General features: G+C 41.7%; 1 protein-coding gene across 7 annotated transcripts in view; it reads left to right on the forward strand.

The window, feature by feature from the left end:
- PRICKLE1 (prickle planar cell polarity protein 1) overlaps positions 1 to 19876 on the forward strand; it is a 103525-nt gene extending 83649 nt beyond the window's left edge. For 6 of the 7 annotated variants that reach the window (XM_045829652.1, XM_045829658.1, XM_045829654.1 and 3 more), the window contains exons 2-8: positions 7506 to 7691; positions 9312 to 9425; positions 10081 to 10218; positions 10835 to 11038; positions 12343 to 12529; positions 13340 to 14203; positions 16067 to 19876. In XM_045829652.1, coding sequence (XP_045685608.1) covers positions 7560 to 7691; positions 9312 to 9425; positions 10081 to 10218; positions 10835 to 11038; positions 12343 to 12529; positions 13340 to 14203; positions 16067 to 16926 — 2499 coding nt within the window. In that variant the 5' untranslated portion in view covers positions 7506 to 7559 and the 3' untranslated portion in view covers positions 16927 to 19876. The remainder of the gene's footprint in view (positions 1 to 7505; positions 7692 to 9311; positions 9426 to 10080; positions 10219 to 10834; positions 11039 to 12342; positions 12530 to 13339; positions 14204 to 16066) is intronic. The other variant, XM_045829655.1, reaches the window with a different exon arrangement.
- The last annotated feature ends 2673 nt before the right edge of the window (positions 19877 to 22549 follow it).

A 22549-nucleotide genomic window follows, 5' to 3' on the forward strand; every position in this document is an offset into this window, starting at 1 on the left:
AGCAGTTCAGCGTCTCTTTGCAGAGAAATTTAAATCTTGATTGTAATCATTTTTGTTAACCTATGGCTTTTATGGGTGCCAGGGTTGTTGTGTTTTTTTTTTAAGTTAAAAAGCATCATAAACTGGGAAATACTTATATCCATAAGGGTTATATTTTGTGTATTGAGAAGAATGGAAGTGTTTTCCCACTTTTTGTACGACCAAATTAGTCTGTAGTTAAATTTAATTCACCTGCACATTTAGCCTGCAAGAAGTAGAGTAACTTGGCTGCATACGTGTGATCTTCATCCTCTTGTTAACAAGCAGTTGAATAAGAAGTTGTTACACAGGCTGTGGCCTGCTGGATGGCACTTAGCAGCAGGGGACACCTCGGGAATGTTAGCCCCACAGACTTCCCAAATCAGTATCTGTTCTGGTTTTGGTGATCAAAGGATTTCCAACTCCCCTGGGCATGTTCACACATGAAATACTTCTTCATAGGGCTTTACCATGCCAGGTTGGTTGGTCTTCACATAGGAACTAGACTGGGATTACACTGGGGAAAACGTTAGTAATTAGGGGTGTGACCTTAGACTTCATTTACAATAGCAGCCACTGAAAATTATTTTGTTTTCTCTTCACATGATTTTGATTTGATTTGGTGACTTGGTCCAAGAAAATGATGAGTACTATAGGAACTGTATCAGAACTGATGTACAGTTGTCACCTCAGTATTAATCTGAGTGAATTGATTCTGCTCAACCCCCTCAAACCCTTACTCTCTCTGATTTGCCTATGTACTATTTTCACATTGGTACATAGTCTTTCAATCACTGAAAACTCCAAACTATCTCTGACGCAGTTTCTCCCTTTCCTATTCTTTTACTTTCTCCCCCCAAGTCACCATGTTCAGGCTCTTTCAGAGATAATGAGTTAAGAGGCCTGTCCTAGGTTTCCTTTCTCTGTCCTGACCATCACTGTCCCATTAGTTTTCCCTACGACCTGCAGTGGCACCTTCCTACTCACATGCCTTTTGTCCTCTCCCATTGCCCATAGGGTTAACTGCAGTCTTCTTCCCGGTAGGTACTACTCGAAAATGTTTTTCACTGCTGCCATTGCCATCTGCTATTGCTTCTTTGGAAGACTCTGTCTTCTAGTGAAACTGTCGACTCTTTACTGCCTCTTGACCTTCATATACTGTGCTGACTTACTAAGCTTTTCAGGGAAAATTAGTAAAGGCTGGACTTTATATACATATATGTCAAGGTCAATCAAAATAATAAAATCCTTAGCTGCCCTGGGTGCAGCACTAAGCTCATCAGAAAATAAATGATCTCCAGATGACTAAAATAGCATAACAAAATAATAAAGCTGCTTTTTAATTTGAATAATAGCTTCGCATACTGTATGTTATCTTCTGTAACCAGTGATAACTGTGTTATAGGAGCAGTGCCTGAGCCCTTGTCCACAGCATAATCGTTCTATATATTACTTTAGACAAACTTTTTCAAAGAAAAGTTGCCTAATTTACAAAATATTGAAAGCAACAAATTTTAAAAGATTTGGAAGTTGTTGGTTGTGGGCAAAGTTAAAAGGTTACTTAAGAAGAGACTCGTCCTGGCTGGCGTAGCTCAGTGGATTGAGTGCGGGCTGCGAACCAAAGTGTCACAGATTCGATTCCCAGTCAGGGTACATGCCTGGGTTGCAGGCCATGACTTCCAGCAACCGCACATTGATGTTTCTCTCTCTCTATCTCCCTCTCTTCCCTCTCTAAAAATAAATAAATAAAATCTTAAAAAAAAAAAGAAAGGACAGAAAACCTATGAAAACATGTCTCATTAAAAAAAAAAGAAGAGACTCAAGTAGCAGGATCCCAAACATCATGAGAGCAGGGAGAGAAAAAAACCTATAAAAATTCGTTAACCATCTTAAAGTGGTGGGCCGTGCACTTCTGGACATCAGCTACGTTGTGAGGGGGCCCATGAATCTCCCATGTGTCCTAGTTGAGGTTCTCAAGCCACACCCACCTGGACGGCTGGATTAGAACTCCTGCATCTTGAATCCTGCTGCCAGTGTTCTTTCTGTTGTTCGTTTTTTACTCTGAAAACAAATGATCAGCCAAAGGCTAAATTATACATAATTTACACACATACCATCATTTAAAAAAGCAAGAGAATGTATGATGGAATTTGGAAACATTCTCCTCACAATGGATACATTTTTTTTTAAGTTCTGGCTTTTAATGGAATAAATTCAGTTGCTTCCTTTCTGATATTTCCCAGAAACACTCAGTAATGCTCTTTAAAGATAAGGATGAATGAATGAATGAATGAATGGAGTACTTACCTAGACAGTAAATATTAGGAGGAACCTCTCCTTACATCACTGTGTTGGATGAATGAAGCCATACTCTAATTTGGGTAACAAGTGCTACCTCACAGCCAAGTGTATACTGGGTGATTACAATTGTTGCTGTACCTAAGCCAACCGGAAAGATGCTGCCTGCTCTGTAGACCATTTATACATGATGGGTGGGTGCACACGCAAGTGCATGCTTGCATATGCGAGGTGTGTACTGGTGTCAGAGATTTTATGTAGGGATTGGTTGGAAGCTGAGTCCAAGGGAGCTGGGAATTGTGGCTAATAGCTTGGCAAAATTGTTTGCTCCACAGGAAGGTAGGGCCTTCCCAAACTAAAAAAAATGATGAAACTCACATGGTCACATGTCAATGTTCAGTCTTTTTTATAGTAGCATGTTGTTCCTACTCCAGATGTCCGTGGTCTGCTTCAGGAAAGTCTGTGTAGTCACAATAGAAGTAACAGTGCCGGTTGGTATACATCAACAGTAACTTTAATTCTTTATATTCATATCATTTTTTTCTTCCTTAAAACTCTTTCATATCCTTAGATCATATTTGGAAGGAAAATAGTTTTCATCTTTGAAGAACCAGGCCCCACGATATTTGGTGTCTTGTCAAAGGCACCAGATTCTGTTCCCTAAGCATCACCCTGTCCCTTGGGTCAGGTGTTCTCTTGACAATTATGATGATGGAGAAGGCACACATCTGAGAGCTGTTCATCTTTGAGTCTTTTTAAATGGAAAGAAGTAGCTCTTTGACTGTTGTGGAGGAAGAAGGGAGAGAAAGGACAAAGGAGGGACATGGAACTCTTCCACTTTGTGTTGGGTGGCTGGCATGGGGTTTCTCCCACGACAATCCTTGTCTTTCTGAGAATAGAGTATCTCATCTCTCCATACCCAGCCTCAGGCCTCTTTCTCCCCTCCCTGTGTCCATGCTCTGCTCTTCTGTTCACCATTAATTTCTCTCCTTGACTCCTGTAGTTGGATTTTAGCCTTCTCTTCAAAGCAGCATCTGCAAATACCATAACCTGCTCGAATATAATTCAGTACTTGCCCTTTGTGCATGACTCCAGTGCCATTTTTGATGGTGTTCATTCTTAAAGATGTTGCCTCCTCTCACATTTCCTTAGTGGCCAGACTCTGGAACATGAACAAACCCTGAAAACTTGTACTTCTTTTCCCCACATTATGAGACTTATTTACATCCAGAACTATAAAGAGATGGTGGAGAGGTGGGGCTCCTACTGATTCATTTCCTTAACAGGGGCAAACCTAGTGCAGAACTTGGGTAATTCATAATTGTCGTTCATGTGTAATGTAAGTTCATTCAGCGTATGACAGCATTTCAAGACCAGGATAATAAACCTGCTTCCCCATAATCACAGAACTATTTTGAACTATTTTGGCTTTTCATTCTATTTATTTCCAGCATCTAACATGATGCCTTGTCAACTGTTTTTTCAGTAAACATTTTCTAAACAGATATGTTTAATTGATCTGTGGTTAGGTAAGAGAATGTAAAAATATACACACTGTGCAATGGTTGCCACAAAATGTGTGTGTTCACGAGAAAGTAGAGGAGAAAGAGGATGAAAAAGCAAATGGAGCAAAACGCAAACAATTGATGAGTCCGAGTAATGGCTATATAATGGCTATATACTTTCCTTGCAAGTTTTCTAAAGTTTGAAATTACATTGAAATAAAAATTATTTACCAAAAGTACAAAACAAATAAAGGAAGGGCCATCTAAGTGGCTCTGCAAAACAACAAAACAAAAATCCCCGCTTGAAAAAAATTTTACCCTATATCATAACCCTGTTTGTAATCCTGATCTGTGTCCCTCTTTCACATGATTGACCTTAAGAGACAACACCTGGAAATGAAAGTAATGGAATTTTTCTGTTAGATTTAATTCACCCACGCTTTCACATTCGGCCCAAAAGGAGGTATTTTGGCAGACAAACACAGTCACATTTTTGTGTCATTAGAAAGGCCCTTCCTCATGCCCCAGAGCGTAAGTAATGGCCAGGCTCCTCTTTTGTGCTGTCAAAGCAAATACCATGTAGGAATGTAAATGCCTGCGTAAGGGATATTTGTAAGATACTTTCATTACCATTTTTATTATTTCAACCTTTTGCAAGCGCAAGAACCATGCCCAGCAGTCAGCTGCTTTCGTATGATGCAGTATGAGACAGTGATATACTTAAGAATAGGCTTTCTGGGTCTGCAGACAGGTACAAGTAATTTTTAAAAAGGAAAAAGTAAGAACCCAAATTCAAGGGTTTTTGTAATCACGTAAAGAGAAACAGTAACTAGTGGTAATGCAGCATCTCTTACTACAACCTGGTAAGTGGAGGTCATGCTATGTATAACTTGTATTTTTTTTAATGTTTATTTTTTGGTGAGCCCTCAGAACCTTCTAGTGAAAATGTTTGTCATTTTATGTAATTAGCCTCTGGTATACAGGAAGAAGGCTTTCTTCAAAGAATAAACCCTGAAGCAACAACTCGTGAGGCAATTGAATTTTTATATTCCTTTTAACTGTCTTCTTAGGATGCCTTCTCTGGGCAAAGTGGAGCATGTCCCACCCAGCTGTGTCCTTTCACGTGCCTGCAGTGCGGTCTCATGCGAGTTCACCAGAGGAAAGGGGAGTGGCACAGTCAGGTCTCACCTGCAGGAGGCAGTGTGGGGTTGTGGGGGGGTTTGAGGTCAAGGGCCCCATTCTGAGGGTGCTGCTTGTTACCTTACTGACCTTGGACAGTTGACCCGTGGCAAATCACTCTGAGGCTTTATATTCCTCTGTTAAACAAGATATACCCTGATTGGGTTGCTTGATGTGGTGATTAAATGCCTTAACACTAACAGGCCCAGAAGACCATGTTAGTTGTCGGAGTGCCAACAAGTGAAACTGAAAGCTGTGCCTATGAATAAAACAACACTGTCACTCATGTTCCTTCAGATGTTCTCTTCACACTGTTAAATAGTGACAGCCTTCAGTGTAGGAAGACTGGAAGAAATGTGTGGGAGTTGGAGGCTTGAGATGTGGCCGGCATATCCAGGAGGTGGGAGATTGTGGCATTCAGTGCTAAAGTTGATTCACCTTGATTAGGGTGGTAATTTGCTGTACATTTTCTGCAAGAGGCTAATCAAGGAATATAGCTATAAGAGTAACTTAGATCTTTGGCAGTCGGCACCTTTGTGCTACCTTGGAAAACCCATGGTTGGTCTTCATTTGTGTTTCTTATTTTATAAGATTGTGACATAATTAGATCTCTATTTAATATTTATGTTCTTCGTTAGAGTGTGCAGAGTAGGTACCTGAGTGCCTTCCTCCTCAGCCAGACCGGTCAGGGGACACAAATGTGTCATGATTTGGGTTAAATTGCAGTGAAGACCCCCCTTCTCCTGGGGGAGGGTTTTGAGTTAAATTCTTAACCTCTAGTACTCTTCCTTTGACATATGGGAGTTTGTTTGTCTGTTTGTTTTAAACAAAAAGGAAAGACTAAATCCAAGAAACTTTGTCATTAACACACACTTTTTTCTTTATTGAGGAGTAAGAGCAACTCGCCTATATTCAGAAAGTTCTTCCTAAGTCAAGACATGAACGAGTTGCACCTGTGTGAAGTGATGACTTGTTTAAAAGGTCACAACCTCCCAATGGTAGTGTAGGAAATGAGGTCATCTTTACTTTTTGTTTGGGGTGGATGAAAGTTAAATTTATTAGTTGGAATAGTATATACTGTGTGGTATGGCTTCTACTGCTAGTAAAGATCACAGCCATTGAATGTGTGGCCTCCTATTTGTGAAGTGTTAGTACTTTAATTTTTATGTCCTTTGAGTTACAAAAGAAAAACTGTAAGATTTAATAATCATAGGTTTTAGCAGGTAAGCTTTTCTAACATGTATTTAGAGTTGCATTGAGACAGTCACGGGAAAATGAGAGTCTTAGGTTGGAAGTGTTTAGGTTTTCCCTGGTTATTTAAGGAAACAAGGGAAGTTTATAAGATTGTTGGAAGTCTGATGTGTACATAGTGTGATTAGACTCTGGCTTTTATTTTAGCTGTGTGACCTTGGGTAAGTCACTTCACTTCCCAGAGCCTTGTTTACTCTAAAATTGGGTTGGACTATCTATAAATTTCTTTTTTGGTAGAGAGAAAAGGGCAAGTATTAAAAGCTTCATTGGATTCTGAAAGTCTTGTGTCTGTTTCCTCTTAGGGCCTTGGGATGAGGGATATTTTTAAAAATCAGAAGAAACTGACAAGGAACAAATGATGACGACAAAGTTCCTGGGTTGTAGGGCAGGGCCTGTTAACCTTGACACCGTCATAGCCCTTCACCTGAGAAGATGTCAGTCAGACCTGGACTTCCATCCTCCTTTGCCCCAAAGCAGGCAGACAGATGGCAAGGCGCACGTAGTAGGTGCTTCAGTGAGCGCCTACTGGTACTGCACTTCAACACCGAGAGTCACCAAGCTGGCTTTTGTTTTAAGCTTGTGCTTGGCTTCAATTACTTTTTGTTGAAGGAACTCATCATTGAATATCTGGCTGACTTCAGTTCATAGATAGTAAGGGCTTACAGATTTAACATGTTCTAGATTTAACTGTGCTATTTCTACTCAGTGAGCAAACTAAGTTTAGGGTCTCTCAAAACTTAACGAGAAACCTGAAACCTAAGCAGGTGGCCCAGTGCGCCCATGCTGCAGGTAGCAGCGCCTTGGTGGGGAGTCAGGTGGGGCTCTGGAGCCACTTCTCGTGGCACATAGGGGACAGGGCAGGAGGAGGCGCAATCCCCAATGCTTCTTTCTTCAACCCATGGGACTTCACTGGGATTTCATTTGTGGGGAATTTAACCTGATGTGTCAGGCAAAAACAATTTCCTTGAACCCTTTCAAGGAATAATTGCGTAGAGAAGCACCTTTTGAAGGCAGCTGGAACTAACTAATTTTGGTGGTCTTTTCTGAAATGCTGAGATGGTAAGGTGGCTATTTCTGAACTCGGGAGCCCTAGATTTTAGGTTGCAGCAGGCCTGGGGATTGGGGTGATGAACCAGCGCATTGGGTACCTTCTGAAGGCCACAGCATGTGTAAACAAGCATTCAGCAAAAGCTCTTGGAGGGTAAGAGCAGTGCCTTCAGGTCCTTAATTTGTTTTTTCTCCTGTTGTCCACAGCAGCCATTGTTTGATGTCCTGTGACTGAAAAAAAACCAACTTTTGAGTTTTATTATGCCTTTGGAGATGGAGCCCAAAATGAGCAAACTCACCTTCGGGTGCCAGCGGAGTTCCACGTCGGACGACGATTCTGGCTGTGCGTTGGAGGAGTATGCCTGGGTCCCACCGGGACTTCGACCAGAGCAGGTGGGAATCTGACCGTCCCGTGGTATATTTTTCAATGAGGTTTAAGATTTTTTAAAGTTTTTTAAAATTTAGAGACCAGCACAGCCACACTGACATGCTACCCACCTCAGTCCTTGCTCTTCTTTGGATAGTTGTACATTTTTTGCTTGTTAAGGTCATATTTAGTTTCTCCGTGAAAGTGTTCTATCCCTTTTGTACTCTTGGGTCCAGAAGCCTGTAAGGATGCGCTAAGGAATGAAATCCAGAGTACTGCATATGCATTTGTTATGTGGATTTCTGATGAGGCCCTTTGGAGAGAATAGGAGGAATTAACCTTTTTTGAAACTTCTATAACCATAAAAAGGTAATACAAAAGGAAAGTTGCCATGCCAGCTCTCAGCAATGCTTTTTATTTTGGAAGAGAGGAACCACAGAGCTCTGAGAAACCATCTTTAGTGTCATTGCTTAGACATTTGACCTTTGATAACCCTGCACATAAAAGAATCTGTCACCACACAGTGTAGACTGGAAAATTAAAATTGAGGGGCTAACTTTGTATTTGTTTGTATTGTTATTTTAAGGAAGATGAGAACCTTCTACATGTCTACTTTTGTTTTCCCAGTAATGATGAACTTGTTAAAAATTGTGGGTGACAAATATTATTGTAAGGGCCAAGGCATCATTTGAAGTGGAAGGTACCAACTGGATATGCAGTTGCTTGAGTTACAGCAACTGCTGTAAAATAGGGGCTCCTTATTTTTCTAGGCCTAGCATAGCACCCAGCACACATGCGTCTGGTAAGTGTGTATCACTGAAAAGCCTCTATAGCTGATTCGAGGAGTGAGGGGAGAGTGCTGGTGCACCAGTTAGGACAGCGATATTTTGATGAACTACGCATTAACCCTTCTAGCAGTTCAGGGTGGGTAGGTTTTGTGAGGTGCCAAGATATGGAAGCAGAGTCCCAGTGCCCCAGTCTCCTGTCTCTTTTCCTTCACTCACTTTCAATCCTTCTCAGCACTGCAGTACTCAGTAAGAGATGCTCCTTGAAATGAAATAGGAAGAAAATTGAGTTCTCCTTTCAGAATGAACCAAGTATAGCTCCACGTGGCTCCCCTCCAGTTTCTTGGGGGAAATTGGCTCCAGGTATTTGGAATATAACAGCCATGGAAGCAAAGAAAAGCTGACACTTGGAGAGAACCTGATAAGAGAGAGTGTATAGAGTTTAACAAAACAGCTTTTGTCTTTGTAACGTGTAAAATTCAGAGATCAAGTTCATTGCGTTTGTGTACTGGCTGGGTTGTGGACACTGTCACATAGCCTGTGTGGCCATTGGTGGCATTCACCCAGGTCTCTTCTTGGCTGAGGAAACTGGCTGGGAATCATGGCATTAAATGTGCATATTTTGGTGTGTCATTTATGATGGCCCTAAATGTCACTACAAATGACATTCCTGAAGAGCAGCTTAGCAGCTGGAAGCCTGCTACTTGAAGGGTTGCAGTTCTGCTGAGCTGGCTTGGCTGTCCTTTCCATTAGCTACAAGAGGCCAAATCTTGTACCTACAGGGAAGGTGACTTTTTAAGATGTAATAAGCTAAGATGTGCACTTTCTGTATGCTGATGTTCTTCTCTATCTCTTACTTAGATCCAGCTTTATTTTGCCTGCTTACCAGAGGAAAAGGTTCCGTATGTAAACAGCCCTGGAGAGAAACATCGAATTAAACAGCTTTTGTACCAGTTGCCACCACATGATAATGAGGTAAAACAAAAACAAACAGGAAGAAGGCTAAAAAAAATAAACACTAAGCATTGAGATGTCCCCTATGAACCCCAGCTCTGGCTGTCTTTTGCTTTTCTTCAGTGAAAATTTGGCTGGAGAATACAGCTTTCCATTCTTTAAGAGAGAAAGGGTGTTAGCGCAATAAACTTAACACAAGTTGGTTTTTATAGTGTTTACAGCCACCCACTGATTCTCAGGAGCCTGCAGATTCCTGAGATTGCCCTGCCCCTTCATCCAGACTCAGTGCTTTATGGTGGTTCAGACCACAGTTGGTTGAGTACCTGTAGAATGTGGAGCAGAAGTGGCAATTAACAAGTTTAAACCTTTTGTGGAAAGGTTAATGTCTTGCATTTTTTTAGTGTCTCTGCTGGTAAGAATTTAAATTAAACATTTCATATTTTTTTAAAAAGTGTTCCTTTAAATTGCTTTTCCCTTTTGCTAAAGAGACTGTGAGGTTTGGTGTCAATTATAGGTATGGTGGTATTTCTGAATGGGGATCCATGGAGGAGGGTATGTGGTGGCAGGCCATCTAAACTTGCTGTTTTATTTCCTGAAACTCTTAAGTCTGGAAGTAAAGAGTGGGTGAGGGAGACTTTTGCTCCAGCATGGTGCTTCTGTTTTCCTTTTTGCGAAGGTACGGTATTGCCAGTCTTTGAGCGAAGAGGAGAAGAAAGAACTGCAAGTGTTCAGTGCTCAGCGGAAGAAAGAAGCACTTGGAAGAGGGACAATTAAACTCCTATCCAGAGCAGTCATGCATGCCATGTGCGAGCAGGTAGTGCTTTCTAGAATGAGTAGCTCATGGTGGTGATGTGGATGGAGTGAGCTGGGTGGTAGGTGACAGGGCTAGCACACATCTGGGCCCTGAAAGCCTCCAACAACTAAGAAAAGGAAGGTAGCCTCACTTTTTATTAAATGAGAGTCACTGTTTATAACTGGCTACACTGCTATGTGTGACAGGCAGTCTGCCCTTATGTAAATATCAGGTGAAATCTTGCTTTTCCTAGGACCCTGACATGTCGGGAGGTGCTGGGGTCCACCTAGTATTCAAAAAATGCAGAAACATAATGAATACATCCAGATCCTTACTGGCTCTTCTTGGTGTAGGAAATCCATCCAGCAGAAGGCTGGCTGAGGAAAACCACTGTTAATGTGAGTCAGATGAAACCATTCTTAGAAACAGTCTAGTGGGAAGTCGATATATCTGAGGCATGTTCGTTGCAGTTGAGAATCACACATAATCCAGCATTAAGGAGCTACTTGACCACTAACAGGAGGGGAGAAAAATAAAAGCTTTCCAGACAGATCTTTGCTTTAGTGTCAAGTGGCAAAGGCTGAGAATCCAGTCACTGAAGAAGGAGCACTCTAACTTCAAGTCCTCTTGTTTTTAGTGTGGCTTGAAGATAAACGGAGGGGAAATTGCAGTGTTTGCCTCACGTGCGGGCCCTGGAGTATGCTGGCACCCGTCCTGTTTTGTCTGCTTCACGTGTAACGAGCTGCTGGTCGATCTCATCTATTTTTATCAGGATGGAAAAATTCACTGTGGCAGGCACCACGCTGAATTGCTCAAACCACGGTGTTCAGCATGTGATGAGGTAAAAAAGTTGATCCCTTAACACTGGAAAAAATAAGCTTCCAGGAAGCCAATATTCCACTGTTCACTGCTAAGCAAAATATAAATATCTCCTGCTTTTGCTTTGTTTTATACATTTTAAAGCTAACCCTGTACATTCATACAGTGGAATAAGATGTAGCTAATACAGAACAGGCAGCACGTGTCTTTGTGCATTGAGATAAATAGGAGGTTGTTGATGGTGAGAAAAAGACAAGCTGCATGAAAAGTGTACAGCAGATAAATAAAGGGTTAAATAAAGAACAAACCAAGATTGTATACTTGTATACATTCAGAAACAGTATAGAGAAACAACACTAAATTAACAGTGGTTACCCATGGGGCACGGGGGAAGGGATGGTGGCATGAAAGGAAGTTTTTTTCTTAAGCTTTTTATTTTAAAGTCATTTTAGATTTCAGAAGAGCTGGAGATGTTACAGAGTTCCTGTATACTCTTCTCCCAGCTTTCCCATTGTTAATGAACATCTTCACAGTCCTAGGATGTACACTGAAACTGAGAAGTTAACATTAGTGTCATGCCATTAACAATACGTTTATTTAGATTTCCAGTTTCTGGACTAATGTGTCTTTTCTATTCCAAGATCCAGTCCAGGGTACCTCAGTGCATTTATTCTTCTTTTCCCATCGATCAGTCTTCTTCGATCAGTGACAGTGAACACTCAACTTTTACTTATATTAATTATTTTTTAAAGTTTTTTCGATGATGTGGTATTTGAAATGTTTTTTGAAACCAAAACCAAAAACTATGAAGTCTTTAATCTGGAGATGGCAACCAGGCCAAACGAAGCAATCACGATGCCAGTGTTCTCTGCACAGCCCAGCGCCCAGGCAGCTGTAGCTGTCAGTTCCACCGGCATCTGTGTGAGTTTTCTGTTGAAGCACAGGCCATTGAATTATTCCAATGTTAATGTGTTCTTTGCCAGATTATGCCAATAAAATGTGATTAGGGGATAAAAATAATGACAAATTAATTGTCCCTAGTGGAGAAATCTGTTTAATTTTTTTTTAACTTTTCAATTACACTTGACATTCAATATTCTATTAGTTTCAGGTATACAGCAGAGTGGTTAGACATTTATAAAGTTTAAACAAGCACTTAGTTTCTTTTTTTTAACATTTTCAATTACTGCCCTTGTTTTATAGCTAAAGCAAGTTAGATGAAAGCTTGAAGCTATAAGAAACCAGCTTAGCTGTCTAAGTGACTTGGCCTTGAAAATAGCTCAGAATGATTTTCTGTCATCCTGCGGTTTCATATTCCTTTTAAAGATCATTTTTGCTGATGAGTGCACAGAAGCTGAGGGTCGCCACTGGCACATGAAACACTTTTGCTGCCTTGAGTGTGAAACGGTCCTCGGAGGGCAGAGGTACATCATGAAGGACGGCCGCCCTTTCTGCTGCGGCTGTTTTGAGTCTTTGTATGCTGAGTACTGTGAAACCTGTGGGGAGCACATTGGTGAGTGCCTGACCCAGCCTGTCTGCTCTGTCATGTTCCCCTCAGTCTATTATGATGGTCCATGGTCTTTTTTTTTTTTAATTGAGGTATGAATTATATACAGTGAAATGTAGAGATCTTCAATGTTTCAATTTGATGAGTTTTGACAAGTAAACATGTAGTTAGTTCTTGTTATTTGAGGGATTTGTATTCTATAAAGTCACCCAAATAATCGAACACTGAGCTATTGCTCCTAGGGGAAATACAGGGATAGGTTCCGGCCAGCCCCCGGTGACATGTACTGTTGATTCATTAACACTGAACTCACAGCCAACAGCACTACAACTTGTGCCTGAATGAAGCTTATCTGGCATACATCTTTTTCTGTAAGGCACATCACAGCCTTCTTGCACTTAAGAACACTAGACAGCACTTCAACACTATGTGTGGTGGCCATTTAAACAGCAAAACCAACAAAAAGCACAAAAATCTGAAGAAAACATGGCACTAAATAGACCTCAAACATGCTACTTGTTGAAAGGAGAGCTGAAACAAACATCACCTTGCTGGACCTCATCTGGGAACATGTATGTCAGTTGACAGAAGTGTTCCACTCTACACACATCTACAAATGACTTTCAAAGCTCTGTAGGTATTGATTATGGGGTTAATAAATTTTAGCCGGTAGGCAAATTCACAGATATGGACTTTGTGTGACCCACAACCCTATCAAGAAACAGAACATTTCCATCACCCCCTTTCCTATTTCTTCCTTATCCCTTTGTTTCAAGGTTGAACTATAGCCTACTATTCCATACTTTTTCAAAACAGGTGTCGACCATGCCCAGATGACCTACGATGGGCAGCACTGGCATGCTACAGAAGCCTGCTTCTCTTGTGCCCAGTGTAAAGCCTCTTTGTTGGGGTGTCCCTTCCTTCCCAAACAAGGTCAGATTTATTGCTCAAAAACATGCAGTCTTGGTGAAGACGTCCATGCCTCCGATTCCTCCGACTCTGCATTTCAGTCTGCTCGATCAAGAGACTCCAGAAGAAGTGTCCGGATGGGCAAGAGCAGTCGGTCGGCGGATCAGTGTAGACAGTCTCTCCTTTTGTCCCCTGCTCTAAACTATAAGTTTCCTGGCCTTTCAGGCAATGCCGATGACACCCTTTCTCGGAAATTGGATGACCTGAGTCTCTCCAGGCAGGGAGCAAGTTTTGTCAATGAAGACTTTTGGAAAGGCAGAGTAGAGCACGAAACCCCAGAAGACCCCGAAGAATGGGCCGAGCACGAAGATTATATGACGCAGCTCCTCCTCAAGTTTGGTGATAAAAGCCTCTTTCAGCAGCAGCCCAATGAGATAGATATTCGAGCCAGTGAGCATTGGATATCTGATAACATGGTTAAAAATAAGACTGAGTTAAAGCAAAATAACCAGAACCTTGCAAGTAAAAAATACCAATCTGATATGTATTGGGCACAGTCACAAGATGGATTGGGAGATTCTGCCTATGGCAGCCACCCAGGCCCGGCCAGCAGCAGAAGGCTCCAGGAGTTGGATCTGGACCATGGGGCTTCAGGATATAATCATGATCAAACGCAATGGTATGAAGGTTCCCTGGAGTGTTTGTCAGACTTGAAACCAGAGCAGAGTGTCCGGGATTCTATGGATTCTTTGGCTTTGTCTAACATCACAGGTACGTAATCTAGGGATTATGCGGTATTTGAAAAAAGTCACTAAAAAGTCTGTTCTGAAAATTACAGCTCAGCACCAGTAGGGGCTATGTTAATTAAAACTGTAGACCAAGGGAAGGAAGGCGTTTCTGTTAAATGCCAAACACTATATAGTAAAACAAATATACATATGTGTGTGCATATGTATATAACCTTAATATAACCTTTCTGAATAGGTATTGATTTATTTTGGTAATGGAGTCTGCATTTGTGTCTGAAAGATACTGTTCTCTTCGGATTGTGTTGTATGAATTTCAAGTTATTAAATCAGTCTGCACACTTTATACGCTGATAACATTTTTTGTATTTCTCTGAATTGCCGTGTGGCAGCAGATAGCTCAAAAATAGCTGAATATTTTTTACCCAGATTATAAAATAATTTCACTTTAATGTTTTCAAAGCACATTCATATCAGTTATCCACATTTCATCCTTAAAATGAACCTGAGCTGTATACAGTGGATATTATTGCATTTTCTAAATGAGGAAACTTGAATTACCAGAGGCTAAATGCCTAACTTTACAGAGGTTTTTAAAGGCAAGATCAAACCTAGCATCTAGCCCTCCTGAATCTCACATTTGGAATAAGTCTCCGGATACAAAAATATTGCTGTTACATGGCTAGTTTTATAACCAAACTAAGTGACATCTAGTGCTTTCATAAACCTGATAATTACTGGCAATGTAGACAGGACAGGCTTTAGTGGCTGCCCACTGCCAGAAGGGACCCTGTGCCAGGAGCTGCAGCCATAAGGAAGGATAAGAGAGCAACTCTCCCAGTTTCTGTTGGGGTTGTCCAAGGAGAGTTGAGGAACAATGGATGAGACAATATTATTTAAGCACCTCCTGTTTTCCGGGTCCTATGTTAGCTGTTTAACACTGATCAGAAATAGACATTATTTGGTACACATAAAGGGTTACTGCCAGACGTTCCTTGACTAGACAGGCAGAAAAACAGAGCTCCCTTTAGAAAGTAGGAAGTTCTTTAGTACCCACTCGACAAGAGTCCACACCGGTCCTCACTGTCACTTCCATTCTGCTGGGCCATCCCTATTTATTTATCTTCACTTGCTTGGGCCCTGTTGAAAAGAACAGTGTCAGTTTGGGGGGAAGTTCCAAAGTAAGATTAATCTGGAACTGGCATGTTATTGTACAGGTTGCAGGGGAAGAAGACTGGATGACAGCCTAGGTTAGGGGTTGGCAAACTTGTGTAAAGGGCTAGAAGGACTTCCCAGGCCAAACACTGTTTCAACTACTCAACTCTGCCACTATAGAAAGTAACCAAAGAAAATATGTAAGCAAATCGGTGTGGCTGTGCCCCAGTGAAACTTTATCCACACATAGGCTATGGGTGGGATGTGGCCCTTGGGCTGCAGCTTACTGACCACCACCTAGGTGTAAAATAAGGAAAACGAGTCTAGGTGTAAGGGAAGGATCATAATGGTGGTCATGTGGATGCAAAGGAAGGGATGGATTTGGCTTTAAAAGATTGAGAGGCAGGAGCTTCTAACATGTCATGTGTATAAATTGATGATGAGACTTTTATGGGCATTTAAATTGCTGCTGCTCATGCCATGTGCTGTAACTAATATTTGGCTCCAAAACAACTGGACTCCTAAGAGAGGCTGTGCCTCTTGGATTGGTAAGAAAATTTGTATCTCCTTTCTATATGTATGTGCATGTTGATTTTACCTCGTGGTTGTTAATCATGATACTGGAATTTAGGAGAATTTTCTTTGAAATGCTTCCTTTCAGTAGCTTCCTTTTAATAATTGTCAGAACATTAGGATTATCGAGAATCACATCTTGTTTTGGCTTTCCTTGTAGGGGCGTCGGTGGATGGAGAAAGTAAGCCGAGGCCATCATTATATTCTCTGCAAAACTTTGAGGAAATGGAGGCAGAAGATTGTGAGAAAATGAGCAATATGGGGACTTTGAACTCTTCCATGCTGCACAGGAGTGCAGAGTCCTTAAAGAGTCTAAGCTCAGAGCTGTGCCCAGAAAAAATCATGCCTGAGGAGAAACCAGTACACCTGCCAGTGCTTAGGAGGTCCAAGTCTCAGTCCAGGCCGCAACAGGTCAAGTTTTCCGATGATGTCATTGACAACGGAAGCTATGACAACATCGAGATCCGGCAGCCCCCAATGAGCGAGAGGACTCGGAGACGCGTCTACCATTTTGAAGAGAGAGGATCCAGGCCTCACCACCGTCGCAGGCGGAGCAGGAAGTCGCGCTCCGACAACGCCCTGAATCTCGTCACAGAAAGAAAATACTCCCCCAAGGACCGCCTGCGGCTTTACGCCCCTGAAAACTACGAGAAATTCATCCAGAATAAGAGTGCCCGGGAGATCCAGGCCTACGTCCAGAACGCGGACCTGTACGCGCGCTACGCCCACGCTGCGTCTGACTACGCGCTGCGTCACCCGGATGTGCCGCGGTTCCTGGGGCTCTACGGCGAGGACGACGATTCCTGGTGTACCTCCTCCTCCTCTTCCTCCTCCGACTCGGAAGAGGAAGGGTATTTTCTGGGACAGCCGATTCCTCAACCCCGGCCACAGAGGTATGCCTACTACACAGACGACCTTTCTAGTCCGGCATCTGCACTGCCCACGCCTCAGTTTGGCCCGGGAACAACCAAATCCAAGAAGAAAAAGGGACACAAGGGCAAGAACTGTATTATTTCTTAATCTAGTAGCTGTGGAGGTCCTGTTTAAATTTAGCCATTAACCATCTTGAAGCGTATCTTTTTTTTTTTCTTTCATAGGAAAGTTGCTAAAATAGCTTAAAGTGCTTTGCCCATGTAAATGAGCCCCGACTGCTGTTTACAATGTCAGGTTAACTTTGAGGAGGTGTGAGTGATTTCTCCAGTTTACCCTCCCCGGATGGTGCCCGGTAGCCACAACCAGTCAGGTGCATTACAGTTTTACTTTGCTGCTTTGGTCTCCAGTCCGTAAGAGAATCTGACAGACACTGTCGTGAGCTGATTGGACGGGGGTGTTGATTTTAGACAACGGAGAACTTCAGCCACCTTTGTAAAGCAATAGTGTTTGTCGTCCGTGTTAGCCAGGTTGGCGCAGGTCCCGATCGGTCTGTCTTGTGCGGCATGCACGTGGTCACACTGACCCAGCCAACATTGTGCGTCCCATCCCACGAGGCCACCCAGTCCCCACTGCAGTCCTCTTTTAGCCAGGTAAACATTGTATTGTATTAGCTCCAGATTACAGATTGGGGTGGGGGGGGGGGAACAAAAAAACTTTGCTATTTATAATGTAGTATTTCATAGACTTAAGTGTATTCCTAATTTAACGGTGCAAATATTAATGTACATACTGTACAGTTCAGATTTTAAAGCTGATATTTTTATATCCCTGAATTGCAAGATGTTTGTTACACTGCAGTGCTAGATTTGTTAGGGAACCAGAAACAGCATTTATGGATGAAATGATTGCTTGTATTTTAGTCAGGGTTTATAAGTTTAGATGGTCAAATTTATATTGCCTAGTGATGGAAAGTTTCTTTTTTTTTATTTTTTCAATATTAAAAAGGCTCTGTATGCATGGTGGGGCTATGTAAATACTCTTAAAACTATGGCCCTATTAATCTTACCAGTGTTATTTATGGGTCAAGCAATGTAAACTGTATAAATGTAAAAACAAACAAAAAACCCATATATACCCCTGGAATATATGGTAAAAACAAGTAGAAACTGTTTGGGTGGATGTTTTTTCCCCCTGTTGGGGATGATCTGTGTGTGTGGAGGGGGGTGCCTTTCCCATTTTTAGCAAGGTGGTGATTATCTTTTGGGAAGAGACCAAAACTACAAGGATCTGCTTTTTTGTGGCAGAGGACTTTGCAGATTTATTATTTGAAGAGAGGTTATTCCTTTTCATCCCTCCCTTCCAGCTAATTTGTTGGCTTTTAGCAGCAATTTTGAAAACTGGGCCTTCTGATTATGTTTTTCTTTTAAAAATCTGTAAATTAGAGGATGCTGTACCACCGACTACTTCAAGTTAATATGAGGTTCTATTTCAAGGGAAAATTATCTTGGATTTGAACTAATGAGCTGATATTTTGTTATGTGCCATTCTTGCACATACGTTTCAGTCCTAACTAAAGTCCTAGTGGTACTTTGGACCTTTCAGAAGGTATTTAATAAACGATAAATAATAAACTACCTACCTTTCTGAACACAGATGTTTGCAAACATACCCAGATAACTTGCACTTTACTCCTGTGTTCAGGCACACTTTATCTTGCCGTCCTTCTGCCAACAGACCACCATTTGACTCCTGCAGGGGCCCTGCCTCTCCTAGTAGGCGGGAAGTGGGACTTGTGGCACAGAGGCACAGTTGTAGTCAGTAGAATGGGGGAAAGCTGCTAGGCCTTGGGAAGAGCAACATGAATCCAGCAGGTAAACCAGTGGAGGACAGCGTCCCCTATACACATCACCTGGATATAGCAAGGCTTTGTATCTGGGCTAGACAGAGGCCCTTCAGAAACACCACTGGTGTGAGCTCTTTGCTTAAGAACACGACCATCAGTTCCCTAGTCTGGCTCATTAAAAAACATGTAAGCAGCGAAGAGGAAATACATGCACATGGTAAAAAAAGTTCAAATAAGAGTGGAGTTTATCCTCTCTACCCTTTGTCCCCAGTCCCTCCATTCCCCTCCCCAGAAGAAACCCTGGTTATCCATTGCTAGTGTATCCTTAGGCTGTTAAAGCATATTTCTATAAATGTGTCTCTTTTAAGAACAATAGCAAACTATACACACTGAGACTTGCTTTTTCATTTCATATGTGGACACTTCACATTAGTGCATGTAGGTCTACCTCATTCTTTCAAGGACTACGTGATACTCCACTTTGGGATACACCTTAATTCACTTAACCAGGGCCTTGCTGATGGACTTGAATTCCCTCATAGATGCCTTATCCTGCACTGGCACATGCATATCTATTCTGAGCAGCATAATTACTGACACAAAGGTTATGCATGAAAATTTTGATGGGTATCAACTGTTTTCCTCCAAAGAAATAATCTTAAATTACCCTAACTGTATGTGAGCCCTTATTCCAATACAGTCTTACATCATCACATAATAAAAAATTTCTTGATTTTGAAAACCTTTTCGGAACCTAATGCTGCAAAGAGTGGGCAACCTTTTAGAAAAGACTGTGGCTACAAGTTGCTTATAAAGGATGGGTAACAAATAATAAACAGGTATGCTTAGGCTGGGTATAAACTGAAGTCACTGTTCTCAGTGGTTTTCAAATCATTCTCACAAGATTAATTCCTTTTGCTTCTCACCATATTCATCCTTTTCGTTTCCTTATATAAGGGTTAGAATGCCAAAGGCTTAAGGAAATGCAGAAATATTTACAATAATAATAATGTAACCTTTAAAGCTTATCTACAAAGGAAGAAAGGGAAGTGACTGCCTTGCAATTCTATAAAGAACTGGCAAGAAGATTAAGCATAGCTACTGAAAGATCTGCACAAATTTAGTTATTAACAAGAATGCAATATATGTGGTCATTCACTAAGGGATCAGATGTTAAAACCACTTCTAATCTCTAGATAGGTGAAGCAGAATTCTAAGGATTGCATTTTCCTCACTTCAGACCAAATTGAGGAACATTCTGCTTAAGACCACATGGACAGACACTGATAAAATGACAACAGGAACTCCTGTGGTGTGTGTTACTTGCCATTGAGTTGGCTTCAACTCCCAGGAACCCTGTGAATGAATGATGTCCACAATGTCTTGTCCTCAACAGCCCTGCTTAGCTCCTATGCAAAGCAGCTCATATCTATGGCTACTTTTGTGGAGCCGCTCCATCTCACATTTGGTCTTCTTTTCTTGCTGCCTTCTATTTCTTGCAGAATTAATGTCTTTTCCAAAGAACCCTGCCTTCTCCTGATGTTCCCCAAGTAGAACATCTTCAGTTTTGTCATTTTTGCCACCAGTGATGTTTCATGCTTAATTTGCTGTAGGACCTGCTTGTCTTTCTGGCCATTTAAGGCACCTGTAGACCTCTAACACTATCTTGAAAATGAATCAGTTGCTTTTCTCACCAGCCTCCTTCACTGTCCAACTTCTGCATCTGTACGTAGTAATGGAAACTGTGAAGGCGTGGATGATCCTAGGCATGGTCTCTGATAGCACATCTTTGTTCTCAGCGATCAGTCCCTAATTCTTCTGCTGCTCTTCAGTCTCAGCCTTCTCTTGACTTCTCAGCTGCAGTCCCCATGTGAATGACTGAGCCAAAATAAGCAAAATCCCTAACGTTTCAAAATCATCATTTTCTCACATTTCAAGGCTGTATATTTCTGTAGTCTTGATTTTTATCTTCTTGATGTTCAAATGCAGCCGTTTTGGCACCTTCTTTCACTTTCGTCAGAATTTTCAAATTGTTGCCACTTTCTGCCAGTAACATGCTGTCATCTGCATATATTACTTATATTTCTTCCACCAATTTTCATGTCTCCTTCCTCTGAGTCTAGCCTAATATTTTATATATGTTCTACATACAGATTAAACAGAGAGAAAATGCACCCTTCCCTGACACCTTTGCCTGTAGGAAACTGTTCTTTCTATATCCTGCCCTGACAGTGGCTTCCTGCCCAGTCAAGTGCTGAGGCATGCCCACTTCTTTCAGTACAATCCATAGCCTTTCCTGACCCACACAGTCGAAGGCTTTACTGTCTATAAAACACACACCTTCTAAAATTTTCTCAAGCACTCCTTTTTTCAGCTCTCGTTAAAGAGAATGATTCATTTTGTGTGTGCACTTGCTATTCTTGACATTCTGTTTTCTAGTTCCCAAATTAAATAAAGTTCCAGAAGTGAAAGGAGATATACTATCATTTGCTAACGCTTTCACTTTATACGATCATGGGCCTTCTTAAAAGGGTAGTGACATTGCAGTGGGCACCCGTGGCTGCTGGACTTCCACGTGTGGCACACACCCCTTCCTAGCGTGGTCCTTGGATGATGGGACGTGGGGTGTTGGTGTGGACACGTTTCGGGAGTGCCCAGAACACTTCAGCACAGGCGTTACGAACATAGTGTGGGCACACTCTGGTTTATTGGGCTTCTTTTCTAATGGACACTTGACTGCTGCCACAGAAAGGAAAGCCAGGTCGCTAGACCTTCACATTTTTTAAAGAGAAATTGGGAATTTGAACTTTTGTGAACTATCCCAGCTTTAAAATCCTAGCAGCTAATTCAGCCACTTCTGAAACACTGAACAAAATGAGCCTGCCATCAGCAAGTCTCCAACGCATGGGTTAGAAATGCAGAAGCCTGACGCTGATCCCCTCGAACCTTGGGGCTGTCTAGGGGAGGCACAACTAATTACTGCATATAGGAGCACACCTGACATTCTTTTGGTACACAAAGAAGAAAAACTAATGGGATCGAGAAAATTTCACTAAGAACCTGAGTATCAATTCAATGTTAGTAACATAATTATGATAAAAATCTACTTTAGTCAAAAGAGGAAATCGCTAATTGTCTGGTTAGATTCTCTAGCCATTCTTTGGACCTATTTAAAAGCAGAAGGCTTGTTCCTGTACAGTCCGCATGGGTTTTCTGCAATCTCTCACCTTAGGAAGGCTTCCAGGTAAACTGGGCCAAGGAGAAATGAGCAGGAACAAACTGAATTTTATAACTCCGAGCTCACAGTTTGCCAAGGCCTTACAATCCTGAACCTTTCTGGGGGAATAATGTTTAAGGGTGGCTTTCACAAAATGAAGCGCAGAGGAAAAGATGCTTGGTATATAGACTTGGTCACAGGATTAGAGGCAATTCTCTGTGAACAGACCTACTACAATTCCCATTTTAGGGATCAACTTCAGCCTCAACTTTGTTTGTTGGTTTGTTTCATAAATTACTTCATTGTTCAATTATATAGCCTCAATTTTTTGCAAAGGGAATTCTACGTCTCTACTGCTGTACAGGTGCTGCTAGGCCAGCTTGAGAGGTAACTTGCAGCCCATTCTTGGCAAGCATTTGATTCCAGACAACATAGTACCATTAACAGTATGAACCCAGTTCTCTTAAATACTAACACTTGTTTCAGCATTTTTATGTAAATGAACCAAGCAGCTGACATTGGAAAAGATGATTACTAGGCTTACATAAATCCACCAGAAAGTCGACCTTGGAGTGGTACAAAGCATACTGCACTCCAGGAGTCAGGAGATGCAGGTAAGGAGACTCACCTCTCTCATCAGCTTGAGCAGGTCAAGTGCTCTGACCCAGTTTCCACTTCTGTAAAACGAGAGTGCCAGACCATCTCAACGG

This window comes from Phyllostomus hastatus, unplaced genomic scaffold (assembly GCF_019186645.2).
Source record: "Phyllostomus hastatus isolate PE091 unplaced genomic scaffold, TTU_PhHast_1.1 phas_scaffold_93, whole genome shotgun sequence".
Classification (NCBI taxonomy): domain Eukaryota; kingdom Metazoa; phylum Chordata; class Mammalia; order Chiroptera; family Phyllostomidae; genus Phyllostomus; species Phyllostomus hastatus.